This window comes from Jaculus jaculus, chromosome 23 (genome assembly GCF_020740685.1).
Source record: "Jaculus jaculus isolate mJacJac1 chromosome 23, mJacJac1.mat.Y.cur, whole genome shotgun sequence".
Classification (NCBI taxonomy): Eukaryota; Metazoa; Chordata; class Mammalia; order Rodentia; family Dipodidae; genus Jaculus; species Jaculus jaculus.
This window is the reverse complement of record NC_059124.1, coordinates 8,852,566-8,877,786: the sequence shown is the minus strand read 5'-3', so window position 1 is coordinate 8,877,786 and position 25,221 is coordinate 8,852,566. Positions and strand designations below refer to the sequence as shown.

Sequence of the window (25,221 nt, the reverse complement as noted above, 5' to 3'; positions counted from 1 at the left end):
TGAGGGGCTCGGACGCCTGTCATGGACGTGCATGAGGTTCCCTGAGTCCTGCACCCCGAGTTCTCCTGGGCACGGCGCGTGGAGCCCGGTGCCAGAGCCACCTGGGGGGGGGGGTCGGGGTCGTGCTGAGAAGCCTCTTTCCCCGCAGGCCCTGTGGGAGCGCTGCCAGCTCCTGAAGAGCGCCTCGGTGTTTGCCCGCTGCCACCCGCTGGTGGACCCCGAGCCCTTCGTGGAGCTGTGCGAGGAGAGCCCGTGCGCCTGCGCCCGGGGCCCCGCGTGCGCCTGCGCCGCCCTCCTCGAGTACGCCAGGACCTGCGCCCAGCGGGGGCTGGTGCTGCGCGGCTGGGCCGCCCACAGCGCCTGCCGTAAGTGGCCCGAGGCTCTTTGCAGCCGTGTCAGGGTGTGTGGCCGCCCACGCCCTCCCCTTGCGGCCAGCTGGTGCCTGCAGAGCTCCATGAGTGAGTGCTGGCCTGCAGGGAGAGGCCCTTTCACGGGGGCGGGGGGGGAGGCTCTGCAAGCTTCCTCCTCCTGGACCGGCCACAGCGCCTGCCGTAAGTGGCCCGAGGCGCTTTGCAGCCGTGTCAGGGTGTGTGGCCGCCCACGCCCTCCCCTTGCGGCCAGCTGGTGCCTGCAGAGCTCCATGAGTGAGTGCTGGCCTGCAGGGAGAGGCCCTTTCACGGGGGCGGGGGGGGGGAGGCTCTGCAAGCTTCCTCCTCCTGGACCGGCCACAGCGCCTGCCGTAAGTGGCCCGAGGCGCTTTGCAGCCGTGTCAGGGTGTGTGGCCGCCCACGCCCTCCCCTTGCGGCCAGCTGGTGCCTGCAGAGCTCCATGAGTGAGTGCTGGCCTGCAGGGAGAGGCCCTTTCACCGGGGGAGGCTCTGCAAGCTTCCTCCTCCCCGAGGCCTTCCGTGACTCCCACGGCGGTCTCTGCTGCTGGCTGTCAACCTGGGAGCTGGGAGCTGCTTGAGGAGGCCCTGGTTGCTGGCCAAGCTGTAGGAAGGGTGGTCCCACAGAGACTGGAAGGCCTTCCTTACGTCTCCTTATTTTTTTTTAAGTTTTTTTTTTTGTCTATTATTTATTTATTTCAGAGTGGCAGAGAGAGAGACAGGGAGGGAGAGGGAGAATGGGTGCTCCAGGGCCTCCAGCCACTGCAAATGAACTCCAGACGCGTGCGCCCCCTTGTGCATCTGGCTAACGTGGGTCCTGGGGGATCGAGCCTCGAACCGGGGTCCTTAGGCCTCGCAGGCAAGCGCTTAATCGCTAAGCCGTCTCTCCAGCCCCCTCCTTTCTTATTGATTTAGCTTCCCTGCCCTGCCTCTAGGTGTGTATGGTGTTCTGCCTGCCCACCTTGAGACACCTGACTGTCATCTCCTAATCTCATTGGCTTCCCAGTCATTGTCACCATGCCCAAATGATCACAGTTAAGTAGGATTTCTCCCGTTACCTTGCGAGGAGCTTCCTCTCTCCCTAAACTGATCAAGAGTTTGCTGGGCGCGGTGACGCACGCCTTTAATCCCAGCACTCGGGAGGCAGAGGTAGGAGGATCACCGTGAGTTCGAGGCCGCCCTGTGAATACAGAGTGAATTCCAGGTCAGCCTGGGCTAGAGTAGACCCTACCTTGGAAAATTAAAAAAAAAAAAAAAAAAAAAAGGTTCGATAGCTGTAGGGCAGCTATGATTTTGAACATGACACAGCCTGAGGGAGTGGACCTGGCCAGCCTTTCCTCCGCACACCCGTGTTTCAGTATGTGGCTGGCAGCGTGGACCTCAGACCTTGTCACCCGTGCTGTGGAGGTGCGAAAAGGTGGGGACTAGAGCCGCCTTCTTCCCTGCGTGGGAAGTGGCTGTCTTCTCTGGTCTTTGGAGGTAGCGATGGGGGAGATTGGATAGGTGTGGAGAGGAGGTTTGGGGGCACCTGGTAGGGTAGAGCCCGGCCTCACCCATGAGGAGACGGGAAGGACAGGGAGATGGTCAACAAGGCTCAAAGTCAGTCCTGCAGAAGAGTGGGAACACGGAGAGGGTGGGTGTCACCATGCAGGTAAAGTGGGCATGGAGTGGGCCCTGAGTTGAGGGAGGGCATGTGGTTGGGGCTCATGGGCAAGAGGGGCTCTCCAAGGAGGAAGGGAAGAGAATGCCTCTGCCCTCTTTGTGGACTCTGGAGGCCTACAGTCTAACGTTGGGCATCGACAGGGGCTCATGCGCCTGCAGTTCCTTTGAGGCCCTGGTGTGATCCCCCCACTGTCTCTGCCTCTTTCTCGCTCTGAAATAAATAAATAAAATATATATATATTTTTAAAAAAAGATGAAGTTTGGTATCGCCCTGAGAAAACATTACAAATCTCTCCTTATGGAGAACAGACGCCAAGAGGCAATAGGGGTGGCAGGCCCAAGGACCCCCGAGAGTCTTGGCGAGGACCTTTCAAAGTGGGAGACTCCTGCAGGGGGCAGACTGGCCCCAAAGGGTCACGTGGGCCCGTGGGGAGCTGTGGGGTGGCTCCTGAGCTCCTGAAGACAGAGCGGGCAGTCAAAGGGGGCCAAGCTGACCGTGGGTACAGTGTGGTTTGGAGGCTGCTGTGCTGGTGGGAACCTGCTCTGATGTCTCTTTCAGGCCCAGTGTGCCCTGTTGGCATGGAGTATAAGGAGTGCGTGTCCCCTTGCCCCAGAACCTGCCAGAGCCAGCCCATCGATGAAGTCTGCCAGCAGCAATGTGTGGATGGCTGCGTCTGCCCGGGTGAGAAACTCTGCCCACTTTGGACGTGAATCTGAGTCCTGGCCAGTGCCCTGGGCTTTGGGGACAGGGATGATGAAGGCCGCTTGTGTTTCTCCTTCATTGCTTGGAATGAGAGGCCTTTTCATTTAGCTTTTGAAAGTCTTTGTACAGAGGGGTCAGGATTGAGCTGGTCTTTATTTCTGATTTATGCTTTCTTGTACCGTGTTCATGAAAGCTCTATGTCTAGGGAAACAGGAGGGCTAGTTGGGTCCCAACAGTGACTTGCTTTGCAGAGCCTGTGGCCTCATCCGAGCCACAGTTTTATTTTCTTGGCTAGGAGGCAGGACAGCAGTCTGGGAGAAAGAGCATGTAAAAAGTGCCCTGGGTTTGCCCTGTGCACTTGGTTGAGAAAAGACTGCGCGAGAAAGTGTATCTGGGAGAGACGGGGAGAATTGGTCATGGGCTGGGTTTTTTGTTGTTGTTGTTGTTTATTAATTTTTAGTTTTTTATTGACAACTTCCACAATTGTAAACAATATCCCATGATAATTTCCTCCTTCCCCCCTCTTTCCCCTTTGAAACTCCATTCTCCATCATATCCCCTCCCCCTCTCAACCAGTCTGTTTTTTATTTTGATGCCATCATTTTTCCTTCTATTATGATGGCCTTGTGTAGGTAGTGTCAGACACTGTGAGGTCATGGATATCCAGGCCATTTTGTGTCTGGAGGAGCACTTTGTAAGGAGTCCTACCCTTCCTTTGGCTCTTACGTTCTTTCTGCCACCTCTTCCACAATGGACCCTGAGCGTTAGAAGGTGTAATAGAGGTATTTCAGGGCTGAGCACTCCTCTGTCACTTCTTCTCAGCACCATGGTGCCTTCTGAGTCATCCCAAGGTCACTGCCATCTGAAAAGAGAAGGTTCTCTATCAAAAGTGAGAGTAGCATTAATATATGGGTATGAACACTAAAAGAAGTGCTTACTGAGAAGTTTGGTGAGCATAGTATGTACATTTAGCCAGACAGCAGCAGACGTTACACTCCTAGGCTCATGACTACCCCTGTTTTAAGTTTTCAGTATCAGGGATGTATTCCCTCCCATGGAGCAGGCCTCCAGTCCAATTAGAGGGCAGTTGGTTTCCACCATGACAGAAGTGCCACCATTGCACCCGCTGGCTCATTTGGCCTGGCTGACCAAATATAAGGCTTGCAGTGTCCACTGTTGAGTATCTTCACTGGTGATTTCTCTCTCTTCCAGTCATGGGCTGTTTTTAATTATGGAGAGTAAGTTTGGTGTGTTGAGACTCGTGACTTCTCTCCTGGAAGAACTTTGAACAAAATTATTGACTCTGTGTCTTCATCTGGGGAGGGGCCCTGAATAATCTCTCCCCCATGTCACATTGCATCACACAAGCTCTCTGAGCTTCCTGGAAAAAGCCTTAAGCCTAGACTCATGACCTCACTACTGGTCTACCTTGAGCAAGTTCTTTTGTCCACTCCTTCTGTAGAAGAGGTTAATAATCCTCTTCCCTCGAGATGTCTTAATGTCAAAGATAAACATTGCTGAGAAGAGGTGACAGAGGAGTGCTCAGCACTGAAACATCTCTACCACACCTTCCAAGGCTCAGGGTCCATTGCGGAAGAGGTGGTGGAAAGAATGTAAGAGCCAAAGGAAGGGTAGGTCTCCTTACAACGTGCTCCTCCAGACACAAAATGGCCTGGATATCCATGGCCTCACAGTGCCTGACACTAACTACACGAGACCATCATAATAGAAGGAAAAGATGATGACATCAAAATAAAAGAGAGACTGATTGAGAGGGGGAAGCTATATTATGAAGAGTGGAGTTTCAAAGGGGAAAGTGGGGGGAGGGGGGGAATTACCATGGGATATTGTTTACAATCATGGAAGTTGTCAATTAAAAACAACAACATGGTAGCATTAAGCCCAGTGGTGGTGGTGCACACCTTTAATCGCAGCACTTGGGAGGCAGAGGTAGGAGGATCGCCAAGAGTTCGAGGCCACCCTGAGACTCCATAGTGAATTCCATGTCAGCCTGGGCTAGAGCGAGAGCTTACCTCGGGAAAACAAAACAAGCAAAACCTTGCAGCACAAGTTCTTTGGGCCTCCTGGAGAAAACCCCAAGCTGACGATTGCCCGTGGAGGTTCTAGAGCTGAGAGATGAGAAATGATGGTGACGGTGTTGAGATCTTTGCCTTGATGCCCTTGAACCCAGAGGGACAGCTCCTTGATGAAGACCACTGTGTGCAGAGCTCCGCGTGCTCCTGTGTGCATTCTGGGAAACGGTACCCGCCCGGCACCTCCCTCTCTCAAGACTGCAACACCTGGTAACTTGGGCTTCAGGGGGGGGTCTTCCCAGGGACTTCGGGAGGGGACGTTGGCAGCAGAGGCACTAGCAGGTGAACGGGGAGCAGAGACGGGCAGGTGGTGTGGCAGAAGCTGGGCAGGGTGTTGAGGGCAGTGATGGAGTGGCAAGATTGTGTTGCAGATGTGCCTGGCGGGTGGGGAAGGTAAGAGACTACGTCCTTTTCACCTAGCCAGCTGTCCTAGCTGTCCTTCCGAATGATGCGTGTGTGTGCTTACGCCATGGCACACATATAGAGGTCAGAGCACAACCTCCGGGTATTAGCCCTTATCTTCCACCTTGCGTAAGACATGGTATCTATCTACCTATCTATCTATCATCTATCTATCTATCTATCTATTATCTAACACCTATCTATTATGTATCTAATATCTATCATCTATCTATCATCTATCTACCTACCTACTATATATCTGTCAACCTATATCTATCTATCTATCTATCTATCTATCTATCTATCTATCTATCTATCTAGCTAGCTATCTATTTGTCATATATCTATTATCTATCTAACACCTATCATCTATTATCTATTTATTTATGTATCATCTATCAACATACCTACTATTTATCTATCACCTATATCTATCTATCTATCTATCTATCTATCTATCTATCTATCTATCTATCTATCTATCTATCTATCTATCTATCTGGTCTATCTATCATCTCTTGCTGTTGCTGTTGCTAATGCCAGACTAGCTGGCCACAGAGCTCCAAGATTCTCCCGGCCCCACTTCACATCGCCCTAGGCATCTGGCTTTTACATAGGTTCTGGGAATGTGAACTTCCGAGGTCAGGCCTGCATAGTAAATGTTTTTAACCATTCAGCCACCTCCCTGTCCCTAGCTAAGTTTTAATAAATGATGCTCCTTCTGGAGAGAGGCTGTTTAACAACCGGCACAGCGCAGCTCCTCTCCTTCAGATCTTTTTTTTTTTTAATTAAATTTTTAAAAAATTTATTTAAGAGCAACAGACAGAGAGAGAAAGAGGCATCTAGGGGGAGAGAGAGAGAGAGAGTGAGAGAGAGAGAGAGAGAGAGAGAGAGAGAGAGAGAGAGAGAGAGAGAGAGAGGGAGAGAGAGAGAGGGAGAGAGAGAGAGGGAGAGAGAGAGAGAGGGAGAGAATGGGCATGCCAGGGACTCCAGCCACTGCAAATGAACTCCAGATGTGTGCGCCCCCTTGTGCATCTGCCTAACGTGGGTCCTGGGGAATCGAGCCTCGAACCGGGGTCCTTAGGCTTCACAGGCAAGTTCTTAACCGCTAAGCCATCTCTCCAGCCCCTCCTCCAGATCTCTTTTCTGCTGGGCGGTAGGTAAGAAACAGCCATCCCCAGTGGAGACCCCCTCAGTCTGCTCTCTCTGGAGCCTGCAGTGGGCCAGGCCCACTTCAACCTCTTCAACCTCCACAAGACCATCGTAATAGGAGGAAAAGATAATGACAGCAAAGTAAAAGAGAGACTGATGGGGGGGGGATATGATGGAGAGGGGAGTTTCAAAGGGAAAGTGTGTGGGGGGAATTATCATGGGATATTGTTTACAATTATGGAAGTTGTCAATAAAAAATAAAAAAAATTAAAATTAAAAAGAAAAAGAGTGCCCCTAGACATGACCTCTGGCCAGCTCGGCCTGTCTCCTGTGCACTGGAGAAAATAGTTCCTTGTTCCGTCTCTAGACCTCTCGCTGCTTGCAGCCTCCGGTGGCCCACGGAGTCCTTAGGAGGCCTCACTTGGCTGCCCAGCGCAGCCCCTTTAATAGCTCCCTTGCCCCTTCCACCTGCGCTGGGGTGGGGCGGGGGTAAGATGGGCACTTCTTAGTTCCTGAGCAGACAGTCAGGGTCATTAGCCTTTTTTTTCTCTTTGTCAGCTTCTTCTCCTTTACAATATCTCCAAGGTTACTTGGTGGCCAAATCTGTGGTCTGTGTGCCTTTGAACTCCCAAACTCCAGGACCACGCCCTGTGGCATGGGGCCCTTCTTTGCCCAGATGCCTTCCCTGGGGCGGGAGGTGCTGTCGTGGGTGAGCTTGAATTCACTAGGTGTGACCTGTGCTTCCTCCCCCAACAGCATCTGCCGAGACAGCCTGTGGATCTGCAGCAACGAGGAATGTCCTGGTAGGCCCCTCATGCTCTTGTTCCCCCTTCTGACCACGGGGGGCGGGGAGGGGCGCTGACTGCAAGGCTCCTGACCTCAGTCCTGACCCCCGCTGTGCTCAGAACTTCTCCTGGAGCCTCCTTGCTAGCCCTCGTGAGGAAAGTACGATTTCTTCCCACCTTGCGAAAAAGAAGACACCCAGAGACATTGAGACATTTACCCAAGGTCACGCATTTGCCAAAAAGTGGAGCCAGGGCTTTAACTCACACTGTGTGATTTCTACCTTTGCACTTTCTTGTTTTCCTTTCCGTCACAGACTTAGGCGGGCCAGAAGTGGCTCAGGTTCCCGGAATCACATTTGAGGTCTGTTGATCACAGGGTTTAGGGTCATCCAAGATCTTATCCCATGCCTGTCATGTTGTGGGGACTTTGAAACTTAATGGAAAATGGGGAGTAGGGCTAGATGAGTTATTTATTTAAAAAATACATACATACATACATACATACATACATACATACATATATATATTTGGTTTTTCAAGGTAGGGTCTCGCTCTAGCCCAGGCTGACCTGGAATTCACTCTGTATTCTCTGAGTGGCCTTGAACTCATGGCGATCTTCCCACCTCTGCCTCCTGAGTGCTGGGATTAAAGGTGAACGCCACCACGCCTGGCTAAAAAAATATTTTTTAAATATTTTATTTATTTATTAGAAAAAGAGAGAGAGAGTGAGAGAGAGAGAATGGGCGCGCCAGGGCCTCTAGCCACTGCAAACAAACTCTAGATGCATGTACCTCCCTTGTGTATCCGGCTTACATGGGTCCTGGGGAATCTAACCAGGGTCCTTAGGCTTCGCAGGCAAACGCCTTAACCACTAAGCCATTTCCCCAGCCTAGATCAGTTATTCTGATGGCCAGTGAGCCATGCTGTCTTTGGTGTAATCCTTGAAGAAAGCAGCAAGGACAGAAGATTGCTCCTGAGAGCGGCATCTGCATGATTAAACAGAATCACACCCTACGGAAGGGACCCTTTGAAAAAATGAAAGTTGTTGTGATTGAGCCCATGCAAAAAATTCCTAATATCTGAATAACAAGCCTTTATTAACACATGGGAGCTGTGGGTCATAGTGGATATTAGGAGTTAAGAATTCAGCTCACGGAGAGATGGCTTACTGGTTAAACGCTTGCCTGTGAAGCCTAAGGACCCCGGTTCGAGGCCCGACTCCCCAGGACCCACGTTAGCCAGATGCACAAGGGGCACATGTGTCTGGAGTTCGTTTGCAGTGGCTAGAGGTCCTGGTGTGCCCATTCTCTGTCTGTCTGCCTCTTTTTCTCTCTCTGTCTGTCTGTCATTCTCAAATAAATAAAAACAAACAAACAAACAAAAAAAGAATTCAGCTCATTATATTTGTTCTTAGACTGACTATCAGTTTAGGAACTTTACCTGGTAACTTCTTTCATCCATCATCCTCCTATCCACCCATTCATTTAGCTACCCACTGTCTGGAGCAGATAATATCATTCCTTAGTTTTCAGCTCAAAATCTATAGGGCAGTTTTCAAAAATATTTTTATTTGTATTTATTTATTTGATGGGGATGGGGGGGGATGGAGAGAACGGGCACCCCAGGGCCTCTAGCCACTGCCAATGAATTCCAGACACATGCGCCACATTGTGCATCTATCTTTATGTGGGTCCTGGGGGAATCGAACCTGGGTCCTTTGGCTTTGCAGGCAAGCGCCTTAACCACTAAGCCATCCCTTCAGCCCTCAGCGGCAGTTTTGCTGAGGATGTAAGATAGTCTTTTGGCCCCTTGATGGGCAGGTTGCCAGTTCCAACTTGTGGTCCTACTGAGTGGTTTGACATTTTGCTGACAAAGCCACTGAGTTCTGTTCTCATCCGCAAAGCGCTGCTCTCTCTCTCCTGTCTCTTTGGCCTTGAGTTGGTCAGTGTTGCTTGTCTGTTTCCACCCACAGTTGTACAAGCTTTGCTCTCTCTTCCCATGATTCTTATCATCCAGGGTGACGACTGCAGGAAGAGGTTCTGATGGATTCTATGGGAAGGTTCTGGAAGGGGATATGCCTAGTTCTCTGAATAAAGCAAAGAGCAGGCTAAGGCTTCCCTAAGACCTCAGGGGAGCCAGCAGCGTGGATCTTGGAAATAGAGGACTCAGTTTTGAGTATGGAATGAGATGAGGTTTTTTTTTTTTTTTTAAATTAATCTATTTGCAAGCAAAGAGAGATCGAGAAAAGAGGGAGACAGAATGGGCACACCAGGGCCTCTAGTCACTGCAGATGAACTCCAGATGCATGCGCCACTTTGTGCATCTGGCTTTACATGGGTACCGGGAAATTGAACTTGGTCATTAGGCATTGCAGACCTGTGCCTTAACCTCTGAGCCATGAGATGAGTTTTGAGTGTGGAATGACATGAGTGTATTAGTCATCAATTGCTCCTCACACTTTATCGCTTCAAACAACAGATATTACCTCACAGTTTCTGCTCCCTGGCAATTCAGCTGTGGTTCAGCTCTGGCCTGTTTGTTGTCTTACATGAAACTGCAGGCAGTTAACCATTGTCCAAGGCTGTGGATCTTACCTGAAGCATTGACCTGGGTGAGAGGTATTTGGTTTGACACTCACTCCTGTTCTGGCTGGCAGATGTCTTAGTGCTTCTATGCTACTGTGACAAAATACCACAGATTGAGTAACTTTTTTTTTGTTGTTGTTGTTTTTGTTTTTTTGAGGTAGGGTTTCACTCTGGCCCAGGCTGACCTGGAATTCACTGTGTAGTCTCAGGGTGGCCTCGAACTCACGGCGATCCTCCTACCTCTGCCTCCCGAGTGCTGGGATTAATGGCGTGTGCCACCACGCCCGGCTTAGACTGAGTAATTTGTAATGAGCAGAAATTCATTTGGCTGTCGGTCCTGGGATGTCCGAGAGCGTGACTTCAGCATCTGATGTGGGCCTTTGGTTGCTTCTTTCGTGGAGGGCGGAAGGGCCGAGACGGCGACAGCGGAAGAACCAGAAGGGACACCCTGCTTTTTAAAGAGCCCACTCTGGGAGGACGGCCCCGGGCCATGATGACATGTCTCTTGAGGAGGGCAGAGGGCTCATGGCCCCAGCTCTTGTCATTAGGCTCTGCCTCCCAGACCTGTTTCCCACACATGCGAGCCGTAGCCAGAGGCACTGCAAACTCGCCGTGTGGACTTGTCTCTGGGGCTGCCCCATGATGAGACAGCTGTTCTCCCCAGGGGTGAGTGAGGGTGGGGACAGAAGGGGGAGAGACTGTAGTGTTTTTGGTTTTCTGAGGTAGGGTCTCACTCTAGCCCAGGCTGACCTGGAATTCACTATGGAGTCTCAGGGTGGCCTCAAACTCATGGCGATCCTCCTACCTCTGCCTCCCGAGTGCTGGGTTTAAAGTGTGTGCCACTCCGCCTGGTTTGTTGCAGTCTTTTAAAGACCTACTCTCAACTAGGCATGGTGGCTTACTCCTTTAATACCAACACTTGGGAGGCTGAGATAGGATTTCCAGGAGTTTGAGGCTAACCTGGGCTGCAGAGTGACTTCCAGGTCAATCTCAGAAGTGACAACCATCACTCTATTGTTTTATATGCATTAGAAACAAGCCGGGCATGGTGGCGCGTGCCTTTAATCCCAGCACTCAGGAGGCAGAGGTAGGAGGATTGCCATGAGTTCTAGGCCACCCTGAGACTACATAGTGAATTCCAGGTCAGCCTAAGCTAGAGTGAGAAACTACCTCAAAACAAACTTTTTTTTAAAAGTACATAAAATGGAAATGTTTATAAAGTTTTATATTGCATTTATACAGATGAAGTCAGTGTTCAGGGTTGGCTAAGACAAAAAGTGGATGTTGGGCTGGAGAGATGGCTTAGCGGTTAAGCGCTTGCCTGTGAAGCCTAAGGACCCCGGTTCAAGGCTCAATTCCCCAGGACCCACGTTAGCCAGATGCACAAGGGGGTGCATGCGTCTGGAGTTCATTTGCAGTGGCTGGAGGCCCTGGTGTGCCCATTCTCTCTCTCTATCTCCCTCTTCTCTCTCTGTCTGTTGCTCTCAAATAAATAAAAAAATTAGAAAAAAGTCAGTGTTATCTATAACCTAGATCTAGGGTTGTGAATATAGCATGCTCTGAAAATAAATTAAGCCTCTATAAGAATTGTGTTAAGCAGAGCATTAGTGCAGAGGCAATGGTAGATGCAGCAGGTCACTCTTGGCTTAAACAACAATAAAAAGAATGTGTTAAGAAAAAGCAGTCAGGGCTGGAGAGACAGATCAGTGGTTAAGCGTTTTCCTGTGAAGTCTAAGGACCCCAGTTTAAGGCTTGATTCTCCAGGACCCACGTTAGCCAGATGCACAAGGGGGCGCACGCGTCTGGAGTTCGTTTGCAGTGGCTGGAGGCCCTGGTGTGCCCATTCTTTCTTTCTCTCTCTGTCTGTCACTCTCAAATAAATAAAAATTTTAAAAAAATTTAAAAAAAAGAAAGAAAAAGCAGTCAGCCTAGTGTGGTGGCGGTGCACACCTTTTAATCCCAGCACTTGGGAAGCAGAGACAGGAGGATTGCTGTGAGTTTGAGGCCGCCCTGAGACTTATGTAGTGAATTCCAGGTCAGCCTGGGCTAGAGTGAGACCCTACCTTGAGAAACCAAAAAAAAGAAGGAAAGAAAAAAAAAAAAAAAGAAAAGAAAACCAGTCCATAGGAGAGAAGTTACACATGAGCCATCAGTGGATAGTGCTGGGTGCAGCTCCCAGGAGGGAAGGAAAGCCCTCGGGAGCTTAGTGGTGGCTGGGGAGGCACTGGGGCTCCCGTGAGCGACTTTGAAACCCTCGCTGCTCCTGACGCCTCTGTGTATAGGCTTTGCGTGGCTACAACAGATTACCCGACTCTGGCTGTTTGTGGAGAGGTTTATTTGGGCTCACGTGTCTGGAGGCTCAGGTCAGAGACCGGGCAGCCCTGTTTGTTTGGTGGGGGTATGTTAGAAGGATGACCACATGTGGTGGACCCAGGAAGTGGACCCCTTGAGAGGATCAAGTCCCTCAATCCCTTTCAAGGGCACGCCCTCAATAACCTAAGCCTCTCCTACAAGCTGCTACCTCCTCAGGGTCCGCTACCTCCCAATAGTGCCAGGCCTCTGGGGGACATTCAGCACTGCACTGTAATGTGGTTTCCACGCAGCATGGACCCTGCTTTATATAGCTGCAAGCACACTGTCGAGGAAGCCCTGCTAAATAAGTTCATGGCCGGAAGCGATGAAACTTAGGTGAGAGTTAATCTGGAGGGAGCGTGGCTGTCGTTGCAGTGAATAAAACCCTTGTTGTTAAAGGATTTCGAATTCCCGTGGGAAGAGCGTGCAAGGCACTTTTCTACAGCGGGACGGGCTGAGTGGAGGGCTTTTCAACTTGGGTGCAAACTGCACCTGAGCGATGTCTGGCCTGCCACGCTGTGCTTCACAGCTCTGCTTCCTGATCTGTAAGACAGGGACAGAGAGTAACCTCAGGCGTGGCTGCCGAGAGGCCGTTCGTACCAGACACGTCCATCACTGGAAAGCAGTCACGATCTTCCCAGGGCGCGGGATCCTTGGCAGAGTCAGAGAGGGTCCAAGATCCAGGGCGGGACTGAACGGAAAGAACAGGTGATACAGGGAGGGGGTGACGGAATGGGAGTGGTGGTGAGAAGGATGTGGCGGGCCTCCCTGAGGGAAGGGCAACCTTAGCGCATCCTTTTACTCCTTTTGTTCAAGATTTTATATGCCGGTCTATATCTACCTATCTATCTACCTACCTATCTACCTATCTATTATCTATCTATCTATCATCTATCTATTATCTATCATCTACCTATCTATCATCTATCTATCTCTATTATTTATCTCTATATATCATCTATTATCTATCAATCAATCAATCTATCATCTATATATCTATCATTGATCATCTATCCATCATCTGTCTATCAATCTATTAGTCTATCTATCTATCTATTATATCCCTCCCTCTCTCTACCACGCACACACACACACAGACACACACACACACACACACACACACACACACACACACGCGGTAGTGCTGTTAACAGAACGCAGGGCATGCAAGACAAATGTTCTCCCAACACGTGCAGCTCCAGTTCAGGATAACTTGATGGCTTTAAGCTCAGACCCGTAATTCAGCCTCGGATTCACGGCTGCTCTGTTCTGAAGCCTGCAGAGAGGCCTCCCTGAGTCCATGGCAAGTGTCCTGTCCCTGCTCTCACTGGGGTCCTGGAGTCACATTAGCACAGGCAATATGTTTGGGTTTAGTAGCAAGGTTTTCTTCTTCCTAACATCTGAATTATCTTCTTGCCTCGTGGCAGATGCCCACGTGAGTCTGGGACCCGTGACACCAGGCCTGACTCTTTTGTTTTTTTTTTGGGTTTTAGGGTCTCCCTCTAGCCCAGGCTGACCTGGAATTTACTATAGAGTCTCAGGGTGGCCTTGAACTCACAGTGATCCTCCAACCTCTGCCTCCCGAGGGCTGAGATTAAAGGCGTGCGCCACCTCGCCCGGCTTCAGGAGTGACTGCTCCAGAAGTCAAGTGGGGTGGCATCAAGCTCCAGACAGACTGCCCGCGTCCCCAGCAGTCTTTGAGCACGGCGGAATGTTGGGCCAGTTAAACGTCCCAGTGTGTTCGTTTCTTCACCTGTCACCTGGGAGTGATATCACCCCTGCCTTTGAGGAGCCTGTGAGGTGACTCCCGCAGAGCACACGGTCAGGGTCTTGGTACTGTGCATTCGAGGTAGGCGTGGCGGGGCCTTGGCATCTGCGGGAAGTCTGATCCACCTTGCGGGGGTCCTGCGGGCTGACGCTTCTGCAGGGATGACGGCATGGGGACTGGGAGGAGGATGAGGGGAAAGGTCCGTAACCCAGGATGGGCATCCCGAGGCTGGCTAGCTGCAGACCAAGGTGTGCGTGAAGGGTGGATGTGTGTCCGTCTATCTGTCCGTCCCACAGGAGAGAATTCTGTTGGTCCTTGTCATCTTCTTTGCTTCATCTTCATTTCTTCTTCTTCTCTTGCTCTCCTCTCCCTTCTTCCCTTCTTTTGTCTTTTTTTTAAAAAATTCTTTTTTTTTTAATTTTAAAATTTTTATTAACATTTTCCATGATTATAAAAAAAAAATCCCATGGTAATTCCCTCCCTCCCCACCCCCACACTTTCCCCTTTGAAATTCCATTCTCCATCATATTACCTCCCCATTACAATCATTGTACTTACATATATACAATATCAACCTATTAAGTACCCTCCTCCCTTCCTTCCTCCACCCTTTATGTCTCCTTTTTAACTTACTGGCCTCTGCTACCAAGTATTTTCCTTCTCAGGCAGAAGCCCAATCATCTGTAGCTAGAATCCACATATGAGAGAGAACATGTGGCGCTTGGCTTTCTGGGCCTGGGTTACCTCACTTAGTGTAGTCCTTTCCAGGTCCATCCATTTTTCTGCAAATTTCATAACTTCATTTTTCTTTACCGCTGAGTAGAACTCCATTGTATAAATGTGCCACATCTTCATTATCCACTCATCTGTTGAGGGACATCTAGGCTGGTTCCATTTCCCAGCTATTATAAATTGAGCAGCAATAAACATGGTTGAGCATGTGCTTCTAAGGAAATGAGATGAGTCCTTCGGATATATGCCTAGGAGTGCTATAGCTGGGTCATATGGTAGATCAATCTTTAGCTGTTTTAGGAACCTCCACACTGATTTCCACAATGGCTGGACCAGATTGCATTCCCACCAGCAGTGTAGAAGGGTTCCTCTTAAAAAAAATTCTTAAAAACTTACTTATTTGCAAGCAGAGAGAGATGGAAGAGAAGCAGACAGAGAGAATGAGCGTGCTGGGGCCTCTTACCATTGCAGAGGAACTCCTGTCTCATGTGCCACTTTGTGCATCTGGCTTTACAGGGATACTGGGGATCCGAACTCTGAACTCTGGTGGTTAGGTTTTGCAGACAGGTGCTGAGCCATCTCTCCTGCCCCTCCCCTTTTAAAAATATTTTTATTTATCTATTTATGCGTGTGTGTGTGAGAGAGAGAGAGAGAAAGAATATTGGTGCACCAGAGCCTGTAGCCACTGCAAACAAACTCCAGAATCATGAGCCACCATATGCGTCTGGCTTACGTGGGTTCTGGGGAATCAAACCTGGGTTCTTAGGCTTTGCAGGCATGTGCCTTAACTGTTAAACTATCTCTCCAGCCCCTCCCCTTCTTTTGACCGAGGGGCGAATCTTCATTTCTGTAGGAGTGGACTGCTTTAACTCCAGGGGCTCTCCTTGGCGCACTCTTTTGTAGTCCCTGCCTTTCACTGCCCGTCTCAGCTGGTGATTGCCCTTTGCTGCCTACCCTGGGTTTCCCTCTCTGGGCAAAGGCGCATGAACCTGGCCCTGTGGTCCGTGGTTTGGGTGGGGGTGCTCCCGTTCCCCTGGCCAGCCACTGCCCGGCAATTCATACACCCATTTCCCTGGCTTTCCTGTGTTTGCAGCTCTGTCCCTCAGTTGTACCAAAAGAGATAAGCTACGTGTAGTATTTATACTTCTGATTCCGAGAAACAAATCAGTGAGGGTCAGAGCAGGAAACCAGATCAGAGGATTAGATTCTAGCCCGAAAGTTTTGCTTTTGAACATTTGCAGTGTTTTCTCTTTGCCCCTTTTTTTCCCCGGGCATTGTCAGGGAGGATGGGAGTCCTGGTCTTGTACTGAGATAAGAGATGGCTGGAGGAAGAATTCCCACCCACTTCACTCACTCAGGTCAAGACATTTGACCTAAGGGACCCTATTACTGTTTGTCCATCACGGTGCTTTTGGAAAGCTGGTCATTTAAAAGAAACCTTCCTGTGATATCGCTGGATTCCAGGACGTTCACAATGAGCTGGGGGGTGACCCTTGGCCCTGTGGTGTGGCCTGCCCTACTTCCCAGTGGCACTTTCCCTCCCCACTCTTCACCTTTGGGGCCACTGAGTGGGAAGGACGAGGCACCCCTGTTTCTCCTCTGCTTCTTTTTGGCTCTCTGACCCTGCCATCTTGGAAGGCGCCAGTGGCCCCCAGGGATCAGGCAGCACGATCCTGTCTAGTCTCCTGAAGTCACACACCCCTCGGACACGTGCCCGTGGCAGAGCCACACCCGGATGCAAAGCTCTGCAGAAGTTCTGCCCGGCGCCAGCCTGCCTGCCTCCGAAGAGATGGACACCAGGCGGCAGGCAGGGTGTCCCTCTGTTGCACGTGCTTGGCAGGCGGGCGCAGGAACTTCCCTGTGGCCTTCTGGGTCTTCCAGGCGACATCAGGATCTGGCACCAGACCCTGGTCTTAGAGGACTTTGGGGTTTGGTGGACTCTAGGGTGGTGGAGGGTGGGGGGAGGGCGCCCAGGCCCCTCTGTCACCGAGTAGATGGCAGAGATGAGTGGAGGTTCGTAAGACAGTATGGCGACCATTTCGGCTCCAGAGTCGGCCCTGAGCCTGGATGGAGACGTTGGCAACAAGGCCTCCTCTGTATGGATGCCCCCCCAGAGCCTGTGGGGCCAGGGCTGAGCCCCAGGATGGAGTGAAGGGGGGACAGGGGAGTTAGGTGGAAGGGGTACCACACTAATAGCTCCTAGTTTCAGGGTGATGGAGTCATCTCCATCTGTAGAAACATCAGTTTCTACATCAGGGGGGCCTGGGTCGATGGCCTCCTGGTCCCCCACTGGCCCTGAGAGAAATCAGAGCACAAGCTTGCGGCCGAGGAGGCCTCCGGTCACCGGTCTCCTGTGGCTTTCGTGTCCCTAGCCCCAGGCTTCCCTGCTGCCTTCCCGGGGCAGGGGAGCTCATGCTGTGGGAAGGAGTGAGGTGGCCAGAGTTAAGAACGGGGCGCCACGCCAGGGACTGAACCTTGTCGCCTCGCTTAGTCGCCCACCTGTAAAAGGGGGTGTTAGACTGTGCGAAGCTCCGGGCAGCTTGTGGCTTGGGGGGTGGAACTGACTTGGGGTTCGCTCTCAAGACTCAGTTTAGCCGGGCGTGGTGGTGCACGCCTTGAATCCCAGCACTCGGGAGGCAGAGGTAGGAGGGTCGCCGTGAGTTCGAGGGCACCCTGAGATTCCATAGTGAATTCCAGGTCAGCCTGGGCTAGAGTGAGACCCTACCTCAAAAACCAAAAAAAAAAAAAAAAAAAAAAAAGACTCAGTTTAGTGTGGTGTGGGTAAATGACACGGGGGGGCGGGGGGCAGTGGTGGGAGGGGCCCCTCCCTGCATGAGCCACTATGGAGGCTCCCCCCTCCTCACTGCTTCTTTCTGGGTCTCTGCAGGGGAGTGTCTCGTCACCGGCCAATCCCACTTCAAAAGCTTTGATGACAGGTATTTTACCTTCAGTGGGATCTGCCACTACCTGCTGGCCCGGGACTGCCAGGATCACTCTTTCTCCATCGTCATAGAGACGGTGCAGGTGAGCTTGGCTGGGCCGCCTGTCAGTCTGGGGGGAGGCTGAGGAGCTGCAGTATGTGGGGGGCTGCCCTGGGAGGGGTGAGCTCCTGCCCTCTGTGTAGGACGACACCCTTCCTGGAATCTTCAGTGTCTGTCTTTCTCTTCCTAGCCACTGAGAGATGAGGGATACCCTGGTCAGGTGTAGCCTGTGGTTCCCATGACTAAACCTCCAGCCTGGGAAGCTGGGGCGGGGGGTGACTGCGGTTGGGGGGAGGGGAGCCTCCTCTTTTCATGAGCGCCACAGTATGGGCGCGTGCTCTTCTCTCAGCAATGAAACGAAGAGGTGGCCTGTCACAGGGCTTCCCCAGGATGGAAGTCTCCTGCTTCTCTTGGGGTGATAATGTGAGGAACGAGAAGAGCTGAAGAGGGGTCTGGGCTCTTTGTGGAAGAGCAGACCAGGATGGGAAAGGGCTGTGTGAGATGCCTGGGCTTTGGGCCTTTTAAATTTCCTACTTACTTATTTTTCATTTTATTTTATTATTTTTCTGGTTTTTGTCCAAGGTAGGGTCTCACTCTAGCCCAGGCCCACCTGGAATTCACTCTGTAGTCTCAGACTGGCCTCGAACTCATGGCAATCCTCCTACCTCTGCCTCGCGAGTGTTGGCATTCAAGGCGTGCGCCACCGCGCCTGGCTTTTAGGGCCCTTCTTGTACGCCGCCTGTACCCCACATCCACAGTGTCTTCTTGTGAGGATGGAGGTCTGTGCGGGAAGGCCCAGGCTGTCTAGCTTTGGGCTGAGTGCTAGCCTGGCAGCGGCTGTGGTAAGGCCACCCGGGCACCTCCTCTTGGCAGTGTGCTGATGACCCGGATGCTGTCTGCACACACTCAGTCACCGTGCGGCTGCCCGCCCTGCACAGCAGCCTCGTGAAGCTCAAGTACGGAGGAGACGTCGCCATAGATGGCCGGGATGTCCGGGTCCCCCTTCAGCAAGGTGCGCCCGCCCCTCCCCTGCCAGGCCCCCTGCCCGCCCAGCTTCCGCACAGAATCCCTCCCGCCAGGGCCACTCCTGCCCTCAAGGCCGGCCACTTCCCTGGGAATGTGATGGCCACTTCTTGGTGGGGGGGGGGGGCATGGTGGCTTTCCTGAGCATCCTTGCGAGCAAGGTAGCAGAGGCTGCCACGCTGAGAAGTCAGGGATAAGAAACTGCTGATGGGTCAGGCCAAAGGTTGACACCCGGGGTCAGTCCATGTGGCCTTCACAACGGGTCCCACTGTCTTGTCAAAGTGAAGCTGCTTTTGTGTGGAATAACTTCCAGACTTCACTCCTCCCCTTCTCTGTGACTCCTGGCCACTCGATGGCCCATAACCCTAGCTTCTCAGTCCATGGATGAACTTGGCTACTGAGTGCCCTGCCCGTCAATGGGTTTAGTGTTTGACTCACCAAGGCCTGATGGTTTCTGCCGGGGCAAGGCGTGTGCACCCGTCTGGTCTCCACCGTCCCGCAGCAGCAAGCTCTGCTATATTGAGCTTTGCACACAGCATCAAGGGCCCAGGAGGATAAAGCAACCTGGAAGCCAGCAGGGGCCCAGGCAAGCTCAAGGCGTCAGGTTCGGTGATAAACAGATCCCTTAGTCCTGGCACCGGCTTCAAGTCAAGACCCTTTGCCTCTCTCGTGTGGCCATAAGGAGAATTACAAGTTTCAGGGGAGAACGAAGGCCCTTGCAGGACCCCATTTGTCTCTGTCTACAGAGACCCTGGGGGGGGCAGGGCTCTCCACACTCTCCGCTCCACCCTGGCCTTTAGTCTCATGGACACTCATCTGCCTCTTAACTTCTTGCTGTCCATTGCCACAGCACTTTGGAGACATCTCCTCTACCCCAAATACACTTGCTTATCACCTCCTGTCCCTCTCCCACATGGGATAGCCTATATGCTCTGCTGCTGCCTTCCAGGTGACCTCCGCATCCGGCAGGTGATGATGTCCTCTGTACGCCTCAGCTACGGGGAGGACCTGCAGCTGGACTGGGACGGCCGTGGACGCCTGCTGGTGAAGGTAGTCCCTTGCCCGGCTCCAGCCTGTCCGGAGCCTGGCCCTTACAAAGTGCCCCTTGTGCTCTGGGCAGAATGGCTTTGTGTGGCGGGAGAATTCCTTCCTCCTCAACCCCTGCACCCCCAGGGTGCCGAACAGGGTCCTCTTGTCTGTGGAAAGCTGGCGTTTGTTTTCTGGGTGTTCCTGGTGGCCCTGGAGGTTCTCCCTTCGGGGCCTTGGCTATCCAGGATGGAATGTGGGTGCCCTGTCAGGCTGGCGACAAGGCAGCTTTGCGGGTCAAGGCCTGGGAGCAGGGCGTTCCCAGAGTGCCCGCTGTAGGCACAAGGGAAGATTAACAATTTTGGACTCCGTGTCCCGCCTGTGCCCCGTCTGGGAATGGTCACCCAGAGATCTCCCACGTTCGTCACTCGGCCCATATCTTCTTCTCTCTGAGGTTCTAGAATCACGTTGCATAGCATCGATGCAGGCTCCGCCGGGCTTCCGTTCAGCTGCCAACTTTGTCGAGTCTCTCGCGGGGGGCTTGGTGGGGTGGGGGGACGGGACAGGTGTCACTACTGCTGTTTCATGAGGGACACAGCCGAGGGTGGGCAGTGGCAAGCCACCAGTAGCGTATGGCCACGTGCCCCGTCATGCTGCAGTGTGGCTTAGCTCTCTGGATGGCGTCTACCCGTTAGGCCTGGTCTCAGGGTGCTGTTGCCCTGTTAAAAATGATTGAGGGGATGGAGAGATGGCTTAGTGGTTAGGCACCTGCCTGTGAAGCCTAAGGACCTCGGTTCGAGGCTCCATTCCCCAGGACCCACGTTAGCCAGATGCACAAGGGGGGGTGCACGCATCTGGAGTTCATTCTCTCTCTGTCGCTCTCAAATAAATAAAAAATGAGCAAAAAATGATTGAGGTCAGGCTGGAGAGATGGCCTGTGAAGCCTAAGGACCCATGTTCAACCTCTCTCCAGATTCCACATTAGCCAGGCACAAAGGTGAGGCAAGCGCAAGGTCGCACATGCCCACTTGGTGACGCAAGCGTCTGGAGTTTGATTGCAATGGCTGAGGCTCTGGTGCACCAATTCTCTCTCCCTCTCTGTCTGTCTCTCTCTAAAATAAAAAAATATTGAGGTCCCCAAGATTTTTAATGAGGGTTTACACACACACATCCCCCAGATGAAAGTTCAACGAGAGCTGGGTGTGGAGGCATACGCTTATAATCCTTGCACTCAAGGAGGCTGAGGAAGGAAGATTTCTGTGAGTTCATGGTCAGCTTGGACTACAGGGTGAGTTCTAGACGAGCCTGATCTAAAAAAAAGTAGCAAGACCCTGTCTCAAAGTAGCAAAACCATTAAAGCAGAGACGTTAAGAAACATGTATGTCCTAACTCATTTAGCAATAAACTTAGCCTAGCAGACATTAACAAACTAAACTCTTTTTTTTCTTGTTTTTCCGAGGTAGGATCTCATACTAGCTCAGGCTGATAGGGAATTGACTGTGTAGTCTCAGGGTGGTTGAGTGTGCACCACTCTCCAGGAGTGGCCTTAGCTCGTCTCCACTGACTGGCACGGAGGCAGAGAGCTCACAGGTTCAGTCCCAATAGCTCTACCTTTAAGTGACTAGGTCATTCTTTTCTTTTATAGTTACTTTTTTTTTTTTTTTGGTTTTTTGAGGTAGGGTCTCACTCTAGCTCAGGCTGACCTGGAATTCACTATGTTGTCTCAGGGTGGCCTCGAACTCATGGCGATCCTCCTACCTCTGCCTCCCGAGTGCTGAGATTAAAGGCGTGTGCCACCACATCTGGTTTTTATTTTATTTCTTAATTTTATTATTTATTTATTTGAGAGAGAGAGAGAGAGAGAGAGAGAGAATGGGCATGCCAGGGCCTCCAGCCACTGCAAACGAACTCCAGACACATGCACCACCTTGTTCGTTGGGCTCACATGAGTCCTGGGGAATCAAACCGAAGACCTTTGGCTTTGCAGGCAAATGCCTTCACCGCTAAGCCATCTCTAGGTCATTCTTAGAAACCCTCTGGCCTATGGCAGGACAGCAAGGATGAACGGCTGGCAGCCTGCTGGTTTTCCTGTCTCCTGCTTAGCCATTGTCCACAGGTCTCTTTGACTGACTGCAATGGCTTTTCCCCCTTGCAGCTGTCCCCAGTCTACGCCGGGAAGACCTGCGGCCTGTGCGGGAATTACAACGGCGACAGGGGCGATGACTTCCTCACGCCCGCGGGGCTGGCGGAGGCCCTGGTGGTGGACTTCGGCAACGCCTGGAAGCTGCGCGCCGACTGCCAGGACCTGGCCAGGCAGCCCAGCGACCCGTGCAGCCTGAACCCGCGCCTGAGTATGCCGTGCTGGGGATGCCCTCCCCGGCTCTGGAGCATTCCATGAGACTCCCAGGGGCTCCCAGGGGCAGGACGCAGAGGAGGGCTTGGGTGGGCCCTTTACTTTAACCATCAAGCATGGGATCACCTGCGTCCTGGGATCACATCTCTGTTGCAGACCCTGCAAAGCCCAGGGAAGGGACCAGTGCATAGTTTCTGCCAGGAAAAAAACCTGTAGGAGCCACTGGTGCAGGAGATCAGCACGGGATAAAAGCACCACGGTGGCCTTGGGCAGACTTAACTATGTGCAGCAGCGGTTCAGCTCTCGTTAGCTTCCCACTCTTACCCAGTGCCACCTTATGGCCACTTTCTCCCTGGCCAGTGGTATAATTTTTTTTGGGGGGGGGTTGGGGGCTTGGGGCACACAGCATTTGTTTTTTTTATTCATTTTTTATTTATCTATTTGAGAGAGATAGACACAGAGAGAAAGGCAGAGAGAGAGAGAGAGAGAGAGAGAGAATGAATAGGCATGCCAGGGCCTCCAGCCCAGATGTGTGCGCCCCCTTGTGCATCTGGCTAACGAGGATCCTGGGGAATTGAGTCTCGAACCAGAGTCCTTAAGCTCCAAAGGCAAGCGCTTAACCGCTAAGCCATCTATCTCTCCAGCCCACAGCATTTGTATGTAATGTGCATGCAAGCTTTTATGCATGTATGCATATGTGGAGGCCAGAGAAGACTGTTTCATATCATTGGAGCCAAATTTAGTTAGTGTGATAAGTTGCCCACAGATGCCAGAAATTAGCTGAGTGCTCAGATATTTATTTTGTTTTTTTTTCTGTTCAGGAAGGGAGCCCATGCCACTTTTTTTTTTAAAGATTGTTTTTAAAGTTTTTGTTTTATTTTTATTTATTTATTTAAGAGTGATAGACAGAAAAAGGGGGGGGGGAGAGAGAGAATGGGCATGCCAGGGCCTCCAGCCACTGCAAATGAACTCCAGACGTGTGCGCCCCCTTGTGCATCTGGCTAACGTGGGACCTGGGGAATCGAGCCTCGAACCGGGGTCCTTAGGCTTCACAGGCAAGCATTTAACCGCTAAGCCATCTTGCCAGCCCCCATGCCACTTTTTTAGGGGTGTGGGTGGGTGGTGTGACAGGGCCCTGCCATCCTGAGCTGGCTGCTCTCTCCTACCCTCCTCCCCACCCCCCACAGCCAAGTTTGCCGAGGAGGCGTGTGCACTGTTGACGTCCTCCAAGTTCGAGACCTGCCACCGCGCCCTGGGCCCTGGGCCCTTTGTGCAGAACTGCCGCTTCGACGTCTGCTCCTGCGCCGACGGCCGGGATTGCCTGTGCAGCGCCGTGGCCAGCTATGCCCAGGCCTGTGCCCGGAGAGGCATACACATCGGGTGGCGTGAGCCAGACTTCTGTGGTGAGTTGCCCCCCTAACCACGATGTGCCCAGGGGCCCTGCTGACGCCTGTGTGGTCTTGGAAACCCCCTACTGCAGGGTCCCAGGAGGTTGGCACCCCTGCCAGGCAAAGATTGCCAGCGACTGGTGCCCCGTGGTGTTCATTCCATGTATGGTCAGGTTGTGGAACCGTCCATCCTCCCCAGGCCCAAGGGAATGAAGAGGCCCTTCAGCAGAAATGCAGGCGCTAATCTTTTGTCTCTGCCAGGTCTCTGGCACGGTATAAAGACTGGCAAAGTTGCAGAGTGCCACTGCTGTCCTTGGGCTTTGGTACCAGTAGCTTCCGGTCACCGGCGCTGGTCTCTGCTGCCACACTGTGGTCAGGTAGTGACGAGAGTGTGCCCTTGTTTGGTTTGTTGCTGTTCTTCCTACAGTGTCACTTGCTGAGTGCTCGGCAAGTGAGAGGTGTGAACTTAAAAGTTTCCTTTTCTTGGCACACAGCATTTAATTTTTTTTTTATTAACAACTTCCATGATTGTAAACAATATCCAGTGGTAGTTCCCTCCCTCTCCCCACTTTCCCCTTTGAAACCCCACTCTCCATCATATCCCTTCCCTTTCTCAATCAGTCTCTCTTTTATTTTGATGTCATCATCTTTTCCTCCTCTTATGATGGTCTTGTGTAGGCAGTGTCAGGCACTGTGAGGTCATGGATATCCAGGCCATTTTGTGTCTGGGGGAAGCATGTTGTAAGGAGTCCTACCCTTCCTTTGGCTCTTGCATTCTTTCCGCCATCTCTTCTACAATGGACCCTGAACCTTGGAGGGTGTGATAGAGATATTGCAGTGCTGAGCACTCCTGTCACTTCTTTCCAGCACCATGATACGTTCTGAGTCATCCCAAGGTCACTGCCATCTGAAAAGAGAAGATTCTCTACCAAAAGTGAGAGTAGCATTAATATAAGGGTATAAACATTAAGAGAAGTGCTTACTGGGCAGTTTGATGAGCATAGTATATACATTTAGCCAGACAGCAGCAGATGTTACACCCCTAGGGCTCATGACTACCCCTGTTGCAGCTTTTCAGTATCAGGGATGTATTCCCTCCAATGGAGCAGGTCTCTAGTCCAATTGGAGGGCAGTTGGTTTCCACCACGACAGACATGCCACTATTGCACCCGTTGGCTCATTTGGCCTGGCTTCAGCCTATACTTTTGAGGGGAAATGCCCATTGTGGAGGGGAAAGTATGGCAGGAGCAGAGCACTGGAGGTATGTCTTCACACCAGCAAGGAGGAAGGAAGTGGAAAAGTAAGGAGTATCCAGCAGGGTTGGACTGTGACTGATTCCTATTTGAAGTGGAGTAGTTCAGTGAATGCTCTTTAGGGCTGCAGAGGGCTCCGTTTAAATGTTGCCTCTGGTTCCCTTGCAGATGCCTGATTGTAGCAGACAGCCTCAGGTCTGCTGAGATGAACGTCCAGACCAGGCACAGTCATGGAGGAAGGGATATTTACTGAGGCTTACAGACCCAGGGGGAATTCCATAATGGCAGAAGAAGCCAGCCTGCCTTCACAGGGCCAAGCAGAGAGAGAAGCCACAAGTCTAAAAGCCAAAAGCCACACAGCACAGCACACTTCAGGAAGTCCAGGCAGAACTAGGCACTTTGCGCATCTCTAGATTGGAATCTCAAACCCACCAGCACACCTTACAGTCCACCCAGTGACACCTCCTCCAGCCAGGTGGCTGCAGATGCAAACTACAAACCAATAAAACACTGAATATATTAGAGGCCATCTAGTCAATCCGCCACACTGATCACAGCTCAACTTCCAGTGTCTGAGG

General features: G+C 51.8%; 1 protein-coding gene across 1 annotated transcript in view; it reads left to right on the top strand.

Annotated features, from left to right (window-relative positions):
• Positions 1 to 25,221, top strand: part of Vwf (von Willebrand factor) — a 167,817-nt gene that overhangs the window by 36,494 nt on the left and 106,102 nt on the right. The window contains exons 7-15 of the mRNA XM_045139643.1: positions 149 to 365; positions 2,607 to 2,729; positions 4,942 to 5,053; positions 7,154 to 7,200; positions 17,507 to 17,643; positions 18,474 to 18,612; positions 19,573 to 19,673; positions 21,805 to 22,000; positions 23,190 to 23,405. Coding sequence (XP_044995578.1) covers positions 149 to 365; positions 2,607 to 2,729; positions 4,942 to 5,053; positions 7,154 to 7,200; positions 17,507 to 17,643; positions 18,474 to 18,612; positions 19,573 to 19,673; positions 21,805 to 22,000; positions 23,190 to 23,405 — 1,288 coding nt within the window. The remainder of the gene's footprint in view (positions 1 to 148; positions 366 to 2,606; positions 2,730 to 4,941; positions 5,054 to 7,153; positions 7,201 to 17,506; positions 17,644 to 18,473; positions 18,613 to 19,572; positions 19,674 to 21,804; positions 22,001 to 23,189; positions 23,406 to 25,221) is intronic.